At 38.0% G+C, this 14,836-nt stretch overlaps 1 protein-coding gene across 7 annotated transcripts in view; it reads right to left on the bottom strand.

Annotated features, from left to right (window-relative positions):
- The window catches only part of LOC126980470 (rho GTPase-activating protein 17-like), a 54,653-nt gene that overhangs the window by 16,404 nt on the left and 23,413 nt on the right, over positions 1 to 14,836 (bottom strand). For 3 of the 7 annotated variants that reach the window (XM_050830398.1, XM_050830399.1, XM_050830397.1), the window contains one exon: positions 9,025 to 9,125. In XM_050830398.1, coding sequence (XP_050686355.1) covers positions 9,025 to 9,114 — 90 coding nt within the window. In that variant the 5' untranslated portion in view covers positions 9,115 to 9,125. Of the gene's footprint in view, positions 1 to 4,396; positions 4,928 to 9,024; positions 9,126 to 11,541; positions 11,785 to 14,836 lie in introns of those variants that run through there. The other 4 variants (XM_050830396.1, XM_050830395.1, XM_050830394.1 and 1 more) reach the window with 3 other exon arrangements.

The following is a 14,836-nucleotide window of genomic DNA, read 5'->3' on the forward strand; positions in this document are numbered from 1 at the left end:
TTATGATGTGAGGAAAATAAGAAAAAAAGAATAGGACTGAACAGAAAATACTGGAAAAGACAAGAACAATGAGAACGAGAAAGGCAAACTAAGGCAGAAAGACAAAAACCAGAAAACAGGAATGACGAAAAAATAAAAAAAATAAAAAGAAAGGACTGAAAAACGAAAAAATATGAAAACGAAAGAAAAGATTAAAGAAACAAACACAACGGAAGAAAACAACATCATCACTCCTATATTATCACGCCCAAACACAATTAAGCCCACACCATTACCCCCACACCCTCACATCCACACCACACGCTCCCCATCACCCCCACACCCTCACACTCACACCCTCACACCCACACCCTCCCCATCACCCCCACAAACCTTCGCGTGAAAAACAAGGCTTAAAGAGCAACGCCCCCCTTGCCCACCCCCGCCCCCACTGTTGCCCCCTGCCTTCACCTCCTACTCCCCCCCTCACTGTTAAGACTGGGCCAAGGACGGTCTGTGTTTTAAGATGATGAGGAGGAGGAGGGTGAGGGAAGAGGAGGAGGAGGAGGAGGGTAGAGGTCATTGTGTTGTCTGGTAGGAATATATAGGTCGGTGTCGCGCTCGCGTGTGTGTGTGTGTGTGTGTGTGTGTGTGTGTGTGTGTGTGTGTGTGTGTGTGTGTGTGTGTGTGTGTGACCTTGACGTGTATTATTTATGTATGCGGGACCAATCATCCAATCATTTTTTTTCTTTATTTTCCTCTTTCAAAAATTTTCTGTTCCTTGCCATTACTCTCTTTTACTATGCAACTCTCCATCAACATTAATTATCTTTCCTATCATCTCTTCGTATAATCATAAATTTCCACTCTTCTTCCTCCTTCAAGCATAAATTATCCTTCGCCTGTCTCTTCCCTTTATTAATCTTCTTTGCACACCTTCCTTCGTTCCATAAATCATCATTCTTTGTCTCCTCTTCCCATTATTTTATTTTCCTTTCGTGTCTCAGGGAAGCGAGGCGGCGCAGGTGAACGAAAAGCTCTGGCACACGGGAGTTCCTTTATCAACACGCCTTCATTAACTTTCGTCTTTTAATATCGTGAGTTTCTTTTTAATAAATTTACGATCGTTATTTCAGATTTTTTTTTACAAGCCATTCGCCGCCTACTATTGCTGCTGCTATTACTGCAGCTGCTACTACTACTACTACTACTACTACTACTTCTACTATTACTACTACTACTACTACAACTACTTCTACTACTGCCATTACTAAGAGTTTTCATCCTTTTCCATTAAGTGCTCCCATATTCTGAAACATCACTCAACCTTTTTTATTACTTTATTTATTACCCATCAATAATAACACACACACACACACACACACACACACACACACGTTAGACAGGTGTTTATGTATGCAATGTACCTGTGTGTGTGTGTGTGTGTGTGTGTGTGTGTGTGTGTGTGTGTGTGTGTGTGTGTGTGTGTGTGTGTGTGTGTGTGTGTGTGTACTTTTCAAATTGTCTCATCGATTGCTTAAAATTTTAATGAAGAAATTGCATATGCGAGTCAAATCGATGGAAAATACGCAAGCAATCACAGAGAGAGAGAGAGAGAGAGAGAGAGAGAGAGAGAGAGAGAGAGAGAGAGAGAGAGAGAGAGAGAGAGAGAGAGAGAGAGAGAGAGAGAGAGAGAGAGAGAGAGAGAGAGAGAGAGAGAGAGAGAGAGAGAGAGAGAGAGAGAGAGAGAGAGAGACCTATCAGCCGGTTTCCACCTTTAAACAAACACGTACTTCTCAGAATGACGCGTGACTACCCTCTCGATCTCTCTCTCTCTCTCTCTCTCTCTCTCTCTCTCTCTCTCTCTCTCTCTCTCTCTCTCTCTCTCTTTCTCTCTCTCTCTCGACCTTTCTCTATATACCAACACGACGCACCGAGCAAACGATGACATTCACGCGATCAATACATTCTCCGGAGTCTTCTTTTGTAATGTTCCTGATCCTGCTGCTGCTGCTGCTTCCTATCCTCCTGCTGACCTCTGCTGCTCCTCCTCCTGCTCTTCCTGCTCCTCCTCCTCCTCCTTCACCTCCTCCTACTTCTACGGATTCATATGCTTTTCCTATCCTTCAACTTCTTCATATAATAATTTGTTACATGTGTGTGTGTGTGTGTGTGTGTGTGTGTGTGTGTGTGTGTGTGTGTGTGTGTTCAACGAAGGGCTAACGATACAGGTGTTCCTCCCGAGTCCAGGTGATTAACGAGCGGGCGTGACCGTGAGCAGGCAACGTCCAATCATTTGACGGGACTAAGCCTATACATGTCCCCTTCTCACGCACAGGTAACAGTAGTAGTAGTAGTAGTAGTAGAACTAGTAGTAGTAGAAGTAGTAGTAGAAGGAGTGTTAGTATGCAAATAATGAAAATAATATTGCTACTCCTACTAATAACAATAAATAACAATAACAATAATCATAAACAACATCACGTGGGCTGACAGGTAACAATATAAGAAGAAGGCCAACACATATGTAGGTCAGCTGATCACGAAAGATGGAAAATATTATTACCACTGTTCCTCCTCCTCCTCCTACTACCACTGTTCCTCCTCCTCCTCCTACTACCACTGTTCCTCCTCCTCCTCCTACTACCACTGTTCCTTCTCCTCCTCCTCCTCCTACTACTACTACTAAGGAACAATAAAAAAACACTGCACTCACTGACAAACACAAGTGAGATTGCATGCGCCAACAGATAAAAGCAATCATGAAACAAGTAATAAAATAAAATGTGTATGTACTCCACTTTCTGGGTTGCGTAGCTTACTCATACCCGCAGAGAGAGAGAGAGAGAGAGAGAGAGAGAGAGAGAGAGAGAGAGAGAGAGAGAGAGAGATTTTATATAAACAATGAGATAATATGTAAGAAGAATATAAAGAAGAAAAAAAAGAAGAAAAAGAAGAAGAAGAAGAAGAAGAAAAAAGAAGAAGAATCACAACATAAAATATAGAACGAAACGAGGAAGAAGAAACTCAAGGTAGTATGAATAAAAGAGAAGACAAAATACTACTGGAGGAAAATAATTAAAACAGATGAAGAAAAAGAGAAAAGAGGTATATTAAAACAACAACAACAGCAACAACAACAACAGCAACAGCAATAACAAAACAACATCAGTATCAACAAAGTAAAGAAACAACAACACGAAGAAAACCTGAAGCGAAGCGAAGAAGAAAATGAAAACGAAGACGAAGAAGAAGAAAAAGCAGAAGAAGAAGAAGAAGAAGAAGAAGAAGAAGAAGAAGAAGAAGAAGAAGAAGAAGAAGAAGAAGAAGAAGAAGAAGAAGAAGAAGAAGAAGAAGAAGAAGAAGAAGAAGAAGAAGAAGAAGAAGAAGAAAAAGAAGAAGAAGAAGAAGATGGTAAAAGAAAAATATGACGACAAAGACAAAAGAAGAAGATCAAGAAGAAGAAGAAGAATAAATAAAAGAGGAAGACAGAACAAGAACAAGCAGAAAAAAAAAGAACGCGAAAACGATGTGGAATTTGAGGTATGCGCGTACTCAAGCTACATAACACAAAACCGGAAATTACCAACAAAAACCAAACACACAAAGAGGAACACAAAAAAGTAAGTAAAAAGAAAGGTAGGTAGATTGACATGTTGTAAGTAGAAGAGTTATTTATGTGTTAGTTGTGCATCTTAGGTTACGTAGTAGAAGTAGTTGTAGTAGTAGTAGTAGTAGTAGTAGTAGTAGTAGTAGTAGTAGTAGTAGTAGTAGTAGTAGTAGTAGTAATGCGAGTGTTATATTTTATTTCTAGAGCACAATGCAGTTTTTCTTCGTTCGTGTTCAAGGAATGGAATGCTGATTTAAATATTTAACAAGAGAGAGAGAGAGAGAGAGAGAGAGAGAGAGAGAGAGAGAGAGAGAGAGAGAGAGAGAGAGAGAGAGAGAGAGAGAGAGAGAGAGAGAGAGAGAGATATAAAGAGAGAGAGAGAGAGAGAGAGAGAGATAGCATGTAAGCAAAAAGATAATCAAAGAATATAAAGAAAATAAAGAACAGCACCAAAAATTACAACAAAAGAGAACGGAACGAGTTAGAACAAAAGGAAATATAAAAGAAAAGAGGAAGAAAGGCAAGAAGAAAAAGGAAGAAGAAAAAGAAGAAGAAGAAGAATTACATAACAACAAGTAAACAAACAACAAAGCGAGGAAAACCGTAAACAAAACGAAGGAGAAAATAAAGGAGAGAGAGAGAGAGAGTTACATCAGATTACGAATATGCAAAAGCAGTTACGTAAGCGTCCATAAACAAATAAACCACACACACACACACACACACACACACACACACACACACACACACACACACACACACACACACACACACACACACGCAACGATACACCGATACAGTACATACCAACATACCAACTTGAAGAAAATATGCAACAGCTGACGAAGAAAAAAAAATGCAGATTCGGAGTTTGTTCACGTCTCTACGGTTGTATGGAAGCACTTATATCGTGTACAGTAATCTTGCTCTTCCACTACAAGACTACGAGCTACAGGCACTAAATGGGGCGGCACAACAGTCAGAACTACTGCTACAGACTTCTTTTTCTCTCTCATTCCCTCTTGTTTGCCCTCCGCCTCCTCTCTCTGAACTCACTTTGCTGGCTCCTTCACGGTTCAACCCCCTCCCACTCTCTTTTTTTCTTTCGCTTTCTCTCTCTCTTTACTCAGCACAAACTATGTTATTCTCGTTGCTGGGGCGATGAGACGAGCCGAGCACCCTCACACTCCCCTCTCTCTCCCCTCACTGCTCACGCGCCTGCCCGCTCTACCTCAAAAGTTAGTCGTAGCTTATTAACTTTTTTTCTTCCTCTCCTGCTTTCAAGTTTTCAGCTCGTGAGACGCCAAGATGCTTTTATAATCGTCTCGTTTACTGGTTCCTTTGAGGTCTGAGAGCGGTTTTCGGTGTAGTATTGGCGGGATGGATAGTTTGTCTGATCATGTCACGCACTGAGGTAGGACAACGCGCTGCGGTTAAGGAATGAGGAGTGAAAATAGAGGACGAGCATTCCACGTTCACTCTCTCGTGTTGTGCGCGTCGCCATGGCTACCAACATGTGCTCAGACCACTCCACGCATCCTTGACTTACACCTATAAATGCCACATAAATTAAGATCCCTTCCCAGAAATAGACATAAAAGTCGCATTAATACAACCATAAAACTTGCAATACATCCCCGCGTAAGAAATGAAGGCGATATAAGTAAGATATGCAAATTTTTGTTCGTATAGATTGACGCCAAAGCCACGAAAACACATTAGAACAGTTATGATTCAGACTGGATGATGCTAACTCGGCTTGGCTCGGCTCGGTTTGACTCGGCTTGGCTTGGCTTGGTCGGACCCTCGCTGCCGCTTATCTCTCACGAAACAAATAAAAAAAAGTCTCTCTAATAATCCTTCCTACTGACAGGTTTGCGAGGTCAGGGAATAGCGAAGTGGCCGCTGCTCGTAACAAGAAGAGACGAGGGTGTGAGGTCAACATAAGTGACTGATTTGTATAAGAAAAATAGATTATACTGATATGAAATAGGTCGTTGTTTGTTTGGGAGGCCACGTAATAGCTAAATGGCCGCTGCTCTTGAAAGGAGACGAGACTAGCTTGTGAGGTTAACGTAATTGATTGATTTGTATAAGAAAAATAGGTTATACTTATATGAGATAGTTCGCTTTTTTGGTTGAGTACATTAAGTAAAAACTCTATTCATACCAAAGACAACACGGTGATAAAAAGTATACTCGTTCATTTTTATCCCTCTTTCTCTTAAAACACATAAGGGATTAATTTGTATAAGAAAAAATGCAGCTTACAGATTTGAAATAGTTCGCTTTCTTGTTGAGTGCATTCAGTAACAAGCGTATGAAGCAAGAAGTCTCTATTCATACCAGAAATAGCGCGGAGGTAAACAGCGATTATATTCATCTCCTTTTTCACTTCACGCACGAAATCGTTTGTTTTGGGGGTAATTTTATGAAGCTTCTCTTAAGTGAACATCAGAGGCAGCGTGGAAAAAGGTTAAAGAGTAAAATATCTGGCATTATATATATTCTTTACTTCCTACTTTTGTTTTATTTTATTTTTCGTTATACTTTTCCTTTTTTTCACGAGGACCTGTTTGTCTTTCGTTGTGTTTATTAAGTATGAGGATTTTCTTTGTCTTTATTCGCTTACTAAAGAGACGATATAGAAAACATATGAATAGTTACGAAAATATATGTTAATCTTTATATAAATGTGTAACTAATTTCTTCTATTAAAAAAACATCTCATTATACACGTAAATATCTGTTAATCTTCATATAAATGTGTAACTAATTTCTTCTATACTAAAACCTCATCTCATTATACACGTAAATATCTGTTAATCTTCATACAAATGTGTAACTGATTTCTTCTATACTAAAACCTCATCTCATTATACACGTAAATATCTGTTAATCTTCATACAAATGTGTAACTAATTTCTTCTATACTAAAACCTCATCTCATTATACACGTAAATATCTGTTAATCTTCATATAAATGTGTAACTAATTTCTTCTATACTAAAACCTCATCTCATTATACACGTAAATATCTGTTAATCTTCATACAAATGTGTAACTAATTTCTTCTATAATAAACGCTCATTTCATTCTACACCCGCTTATTTCTTTATCATGAGAAATTGCAGCTCGACGTGTATATTTTCTTAACCTTTAGTATAGAAAAATAATAACGCTTTTGGGAATTCCCTTCTCTTAAAGCAACAACAAATCACATATTATTTTCTCACCCTAATTAAAACAGCTCTTATCTCTCGCCGAAGTGTTTCCATGCAGAGAATACTAATTAGGATTTTAATTAAGAAACGCTAAAGAAAAAGAATATCAAGGTCGCACGTTCTTTTTTCTTCTCTCTCTTCTTTAATTCTATGACGTAATTCTCTTTTTTTTTTACTTTACACTCTCCTTTAATTAATTTCAAGGTCCTACATTCTCTTTTTTTCATTTTTTTAGCCACTCCACCGCTTTCCTTTTTCCTAATCTGTTCATCCACTAACCTTGCTTCTTCTTTTAACCATAAATATCAAGCTCTTCCTATTTTTTTTCTCTTCTCGTTTCTCCTGCATTTTTTTTCTCTTTCTCTCTCTTCCCTCATTTCCCAGATCATCTTTTTATTTTCTTTCTCTCCTCTTCCTCTTCCTTATTTATCAATCATTTCTTTCTTTATTCTCAGTCTTTCTCTTCAACGCTTTTTCCTCTTTTTGCTTTTTATCGTCCACCTCCTCCAACTCCTAATTTTCCTGCTCATCCTCTTCCTCTTCCTGGTCTTTTTTCCTTCATTACTCAGTTGCATTTTTTCCTCCACTCTTTTCTATTATTTCCTCTTCCTGTTCCTTGATTCCCATTCATTATTCTTTCCTCCCCATATTCCTTAATTTACTAACTCCTCTTCCTCCTTTTATTCCCCTCATAACGCCCCTTTATTAAATTTCTCCGATTCCTCCGCATATTCCTTTCCCCCCTTCCTTCTCTTCTCTAATTATCCCTCTCTTCTTCAATTCCCTAGCCGCTCCTCATCCCTCTTCCTCCCCCTCCTTTTCTTTCTTTAAATCTTCAACTTCTATAATGGTCCTTTTTCAATTTTCTCCGATTCCTCCGCATATCATTTCCTCCCTCCTTCTGTTCCCTAATTATCCCTCTCTTCTTTATTTCCCCAGGTGCTCTTCGTCCCTCCTCCTCCTCCGCATCTTTTCTTTAAATCTTCAACTTCTTTCCTTTCCTAATTTTCTGCGATTCCTCTGCATATCCTTTCCTCCCTCCTTCTGTTCCCTAATTATCCCTCTCTTCTTTAATTCCCCAGCCGCTCTTCGTCTCTCCTCCTCCTTGTCTCCTCTTCCTCCTTATCCTTCCTCGGCACGATTGATCAGTGATAAGAATTACTCGCCACTTACGTCTAATTTCACCTTACGGGCCACGATCACGAGGACGGGGGCCAGGTAGGGACAGGTGAGCTATTTGGTCTTTGTCCTATAATACTAATTCTCGCGTCCATATTTTTTCTTTCTTCGTGTGTTCTCATGTTTGATAAATTTCACGGATATGTAATTTTTTTTCTTCGTTTGGCTAATATTTTTTTTCTTTTTTTTTTCTTTTTTTACTAAACGATTGTAGTCTCCGGGGTATCTTTGTTGTTGTTGTTGTTGTTGTTGTTGTTGTTGTTGTTGTTGTTGTTGAGGCCGAACAAGTAGGGAGGGGCAGGTGAGCTACGAGATATTTCTCCGCTGTTATTACTGAGCGATTCTCACGGGCACATTTTTTCTTAGTTTTTCTCTCATCAAATATTAGTGTTTTATAGAATTCATGGATATCTTATTTATTTCTACGTTTTTCTAGCATTGAGTTCATTTGCGTATTATTTTCTTTTAATATGTTTACTAAATGATTGTAGTCTACAGTGTATCATTATTTTGTTTTTATTCCTTAGTGTTCTGCATCAATGACTTAATTTTCTATATACATTTTTCCCTCCTACTAAACGATATTCAAGTTTACCCAAAATCACACGAGTAAATATATATTTTTCTGCTCCTTCTCTTCTTCTCATTATAAAATTATATCATTTATTTTATGATTACTCTTCTACATAAAACCATTTTTATTGTGACCAATAATTATTATGATATTCTGTTCTTTTGACTCGTATTGTTTCCCGTATAGACTTTTAATGCACAAATTTCCCTCCATCATACAAAGCTTTATTCGTGTTTAAGCAGTTACATGATCTTTCTATTCCCCTCAAAGAACGCATCATAAAACTAACACATATTTCTACGCATTCATCCTTTCTTTTAAATGCATGATTCAACTTCTCGCTTCTTCGGTACATAAACAACACCTGTTCTAGCCTTCTGGGGGTTATGTCTCTGGGCCTTAAGAAATAATGATAATAGTAATAATAATAATAAATGAATAACTATTAATGTACTGACCTGCATCATCCCAAGGCGGGACACTCCACTGCTGGCAGACATGTTGCCGCCGCCAGCCGAGGGGTACTGGGCGCCCAGGGTTGCCATCATGCCCGCCTCGTCTGTGGGGGAAGGAAACACACTGTAGATCATCAGTTTTGCCGGAAAAAAATAACATGGCACCAAGAGTATAATGTAAAACGGTCGGTGAAGGTGGTTGGGGCGTTGAGCATCGAATGTCGAGGAATGAATAGTTATTTATCGTATCTCGAGTAAAGAAAAAATGTAATCGAGTATTGAATTAGGAAGTTTTTTGTTGTATATCGAGTAAAGAAGTTTTTATTGTATATAGTAGGTAAAGCGAATTTGTTTATCATATGAGTATAGAGTTTTTATTGTATATTGAACAAAGAATTGCGTTTTTATGATAAGTCGAGTATAAAGAAGTTACTTATCCTGTGTTGAGTAAAGAAATATTCGGATTTTGGATATTGAACAAAAAAAATAGGAATATATATATTTTTTACTATTCCTTGTACTTCATTGTCACATATTTACACTCTTATGTCTCCAAGTGTCTGTTATGATTACCAGTAGAGCAGAGATGAACGTGACAGATGAAGCACGTAGTATTGCATAATGAACACAACCTAACAACACAATTAACTGGTATTGCAATCGACTTCCTGCAACTCGCCATCAGCAAAAAGCCAAATGTGATGGATGTCGTGTTGCATAATGGACCAACTTAACGACGAGATCAATGCTGTGCGCGGCGATCACGGATATTAGAAAACGGAATCGTGTGGCACTGAAGGATGATGTTATGGGGAGTGTTCACGAGCAAGACATAGGGCAGCTCTCACATCACTTATTTACAAAGGCCTACATGGAGCTTAATCGTTGTTGTTTTTTTTAGTGTTTTCCACGTTAATTGTACAGTAGATTCGTATAAACGCCATCAGGGTCATTAAAGTACCCATATAAATTTACACAACTACGAAAGCCGTCATATGTGGGTGCTTGCTTTGGCGTTGAAATGTTTAAGATATGACCAAACTTGGGGAGCCAGTACGAAGAATGACCTCTTGAATCTTTTATAAGCCGTGGAAGGAGACAATGACCTTTATCAATAATATAAATCCTGTTCCAAGAAACTACTGGGTGATACATTAAAAGAATAAAGAGGGATGTGAAGAGCAATAAAAAGGTAATGGAGACTTTGAAATAAGATCAAATAAACAACAACGCAATAACGTGAAAAAAGTAATTGTAACTAACAAGAAACGTGAGAACTGTAGTCTCCGAAACGAACGAACTTGTAATACATGACGAATGCGATTAATAAGAAAACAGAAAACAAAAACTGAAAGAATAACAAGAACTCTCAGTGAGCCTCATGAGCAACAAAAGAATAACAGGAAGAGTAACAGGAAAAAAATAACAGTAAAGAATAACCGGAAAAAAATAACAGATAATAATAACAGTAAAAAATAACACGAAGAATAACAGGAAAAAATGACTAAGGAATAACAGGAAGAATAACAAAAAAATAACAGTAAAGAATAAAAAGAAGAATAACAGGAAAAAAATAACAGTAAAGAATAACAGGAAGAAAAACAGGAAAAAAATAACAGTAAAGAATAACAGGAAAAAAATAACAGTAAAGAATAACAGGAAAAGAACAACAAGAAGAACATCAGGAACTCTCAGTGAGCCTAATGAGCAACAAAAATATAACATTCTTCACGGAGTACTGAAAAAAAAAAAATGAACATGCGTATTTAACAAAACAGTTCGCAAAATCACTTGAAAATTAGCGAAATGACACACACACACACACACACACACACACACACACACACACACACACACACACACACACACACACACACACACACACACACACAAAGAAAATGATAAAAGAGTTAGCACAATTAAAGAGGAATCCGTAACGCGAGAATATAACAAGCAAAACAACAAGGAAGTCAGCACAGTCGCAAAAGAAAGTGAGCAATGCGACAAAAGCTTCCCATAATCATCACGAAGAAACGCCAGGTCATCATTGTCTCCGTCGCCGAGTGTAAAGTTAAAAAAAAAAAAAGATTCGCTGCGTAACTAGATAATTTGAAGCTGAGAAATTATGTCCAGCAGAATATTAGAGTTTTGGTTAAGCTTTTCTCATTCCCGTGTGTGTTTGTGTGTGTGTGTGTGTGTGTGTGTGTGTGTGTGTGTGTGTGTGTGTAATATAATGAAGTGAGATGAGTATGAGAAAATAAATAAAAAAAAAGATGAAACACGATATATTTAAAAACACACACAAACACACCCACACCCACTCACACACACTACAACGTAAAACAACACAAACAAAATCGACTATGCAAAACGACAACACAATTTCGAGAAACGACAAAATACGACAAAATGCAGGAAACGACAAATGCAACACAAATCCAAGCAACACACCACCACACACGAGAAACCAACACAAGAACACACAAAACCCAAGGCACAAACACATACAAACATAATTACGTTTAACACCGGAGAGCAGCGGGAGCGACAACGATCTCTTTCTGTCTTTGCCAAATAATTTATTCGCTGCGTGTTTGGAGGCGAAGGAAAACGGAGGCTTGGAAGGGCTAACGCCGGTAGACTGGGAGACGTCGGGGTGCTCGGGAGTCGCGTACGTGGAAATCAGTTTACTATGTGCTTCGTCGTGTTCCTCCATCCTGAACAAGGTCGCGTGTTCCTCTTCTTGGATGGCGCGAGGAAGATCTGAGGATGAAGACGAGTGTTGGAAGTGTGAAGAAATGGAAAAGAACAGAGATTTGAGGATATATATTTTAGGATGTGTTTATATGCGTCAGAAATTGAAGTGCAAGGAAGATAGATTGATAGATAGATAGTTAGATAGATAGATAGATTGATAAAGATAGAAAGAAAAGAAGGAAAAGACAAAGAAAGAATTATAGAAAGCGGGGAAAAAAAGAAAGAAAAAAAGAGAAAGAAAGAAGAGGGCGGAAACTAAAATGAAAGATTGAGAAAATTATGATAAAAAGCAAGCGTGTCAGAAAAATAAAAGAAACAAAAAAGCAAATAAACAAGCGAGAGAAGAATGGAAGAGAAAGAAAAGTGATAAAAAGCCAGGCAAGAAAGAGAAAATAATCAGATCGTGACAGGAAAAGGAGGAAAATAAAGAAAATCGGATAGCTACTAATAGAAACATAAATAAGGTCAATAAACAGAAGAGAGAAAAAAGAATAGACAAAAGGAAACAAAAGAAAAGCGATAAGGATGAAACCAAGAAAAAGAAAATCAGATCGCAAAAACAAAAGTAAAAAAAAAAAGGAAAATAAAAGAGAGAGTAATGAAAGTTTAAGCACAGACAAAGAACAGATTAATGCGAGGAACGAAGGCGATAAAAGTTAACGAGTGAAGGAACAAGACACGAGAGGAAAGATCACGAGAGGAAGGAGCCCATAATAACGCGTGTGGGAGAATAGAAAGTCGATGTTTCATACTAACTTTCTTTTCGATTATTCACCAAGCTCTTCCTTCTCCCTTTCTTCATTGCGCCTTTTCCCTTTTCTCTCGGCTTCTTTACCTTCTTCTCCGGGATGAAAAAGGTGACCACATTATCCTTTTCATCGCCTTCTTTCTTTAGTTTTCCTTTCTTCTTTGGTACGTAAAAGGTGATGCCATTTTCATTTTCCTTCTGCATCATCTTTTTCTTGGCCAAAATGAGTGCTTGGTTTGTCCTTCCTTCCATCCTTTTCCTCATTTTCCTTTTTGGGTTGTCGAGAGGTTCCCCGTTATTCCCATTCTCTTCGTTTCCTTTTCCTCCTTTCTTCTTGAGGATGACGCCCGACTCTCCCTCACCCTTCTTCTGCCCTTTCTTCTTCTCCTCACCATCATTGTCTTCATTCATTCCATTGTCTTCCGTATTAACACTTGTCCTCATTGCCATTTCTCTTTCCTTTCTTCTTTACCCTTCTATTGTTATTATTATTATTATTATTATTATTATTATTATTATTATTATTATTATTATTATTATTATTATTATTATTATCATCATTACTACTACTACTACTACTACTACTACTACTACCACAACTACATCTCCTTTACTCTCTCTCTCTCTCTCTCTCTCTCTCTCTCTCTCTCTCTCTCTCTCTCTCTCCTATTCTCTTCCTTTCCCTCCTTACCCTCCCTCCTCCTCCTCCTCATTATTAATCATTTTCATCTTTACTTAATCATTCCTCCTCAATCCTCTTCTTCCTCTTCACCAGATTATTCTTCCTCCTTATCTTCTCTCCCTCTTCCTTCTTTTTTTTTATCCTCTTCCGAACGTCCTTCCTCTTATTAACCTCATTATCTTATCTCTTCCTTTTCAATACGTCCTAATTTTTCTTTCCCTTTATCTATTATCATTATTCCTTCATATTTTTCTCACCATTTCTTATTTTTTATCTTCTTCCGAACGTCCTTCCTCTTATTAACCTCATTATCTTTCTTCTTCCTCTTTACGGCGTCATATTTTTCCTTCCTTGTTATCCTCCTCCTCCTCTTCCTCCTCCTCCTCCTACTCCTACTCCTCTTCCTATTACCGTTCCTCTTCCTTCTCTTACTACATCTCTTACCACTCCTCCTTCGCCTCCTCCTTTTATCACTCGTCCTTCTCCTCCTCCTCCTTCTCTTACCGCTCTTCCTCCTCTCTCTCTTACCACCTCCTCCTTCTCTTTACCTCCTCTTTCTCTTCCCACTCCTTCTCCTCCTCCTCATCGTTATCCTTCACACACTAATCACGCCAGGTAATTGCTACACCGCTAAGGTACTAATTAAGGTCCGGGAAGGTGTAATTTACGTGAAAGAAAAGAAGAAAAAACAACACCTAAGAAGCGGCTCGTTACTCACAGGGACGAGGAAAAGGATGTTTGTTTTGTATGTTGTCACTTTCGATTAATTTTCCTGGCTTTGTTTATCAGCGGTATTTATATCATTGTTGTTATTGTTATTTTATTATTTATTTGTTTACTTGTTATTTATTATTTTATTTACTCTAGTCTTCTCTTTCTAGGTATTATTTCACTTTTATTATTGTGTTTTTTATATTAAGCACACAGAAGCACTATGTTTTGATGAAAGGGTAACTGATCAATATGGCTAACAGGTATCGTAATAATAATAATAATAATAATAATAATAATAATAATAATAATAATAATAATAATAATAATAATAATAATAATAATAATAATAATAATACACAAGTCAGTCACCTTATACACTCGCAATGCAGAATAATATACACAAAATGGTAACACGCTTTAATACATGTTTTTCTTTTTTCAACGTTTAATTTCACACACACACCAAAAAAATCAATAAAAAAATGCACACCAAAAAAAAACAGCGATATAAGTAGCGCGACCTTTTCTTCACAATTATCATCCTCATCTACGTTTGCTTATCTTTCTTCTTCCGAGAGTTACAACATCACAACCCATCATCGTCATGTTCCATTCACTCTAGGCCTCGATAACGCCCCGTCGCCGCCTTAGTCACCGCGGTAAACAAAACTCTCGCCACTACCACTGTTCAGCATGTTACCCGCGTTGTCATGCAGAACCGACTGGTGTAAGCAAGTGAGTGATGGTGGTGTTGGTGGTGGTGATAGGGGTGACGTTGAGGGAGGGAGAGAGAGAAGGTAGATTCGCTCCTACCCTCTTCCCTTCTCCCCCATATTTGCCTCTCCATGAGCCCACCTCCTCCTCTTACTATGCCCTCGATAAAAAATAAGGGTGGTAAGAGACAAGGAAGGTGA

The sequence above is a fragment of the Eriocheir sinensis genome, chromosome 44 (assembly GCF_024679095.1).
Source record: "Eriocheir sinensis breed Jianghai 21 chromosome 44, ASM2467909v1, whole genome shotgun sequence".
Taxonomy (NCBI): domain Eukaryota; kingdom Metazoa; phylum Arthropoda; class Malacostraca; order Decapoda; family Varunidae; genus Eriocheir; species Eriocheir sinensis.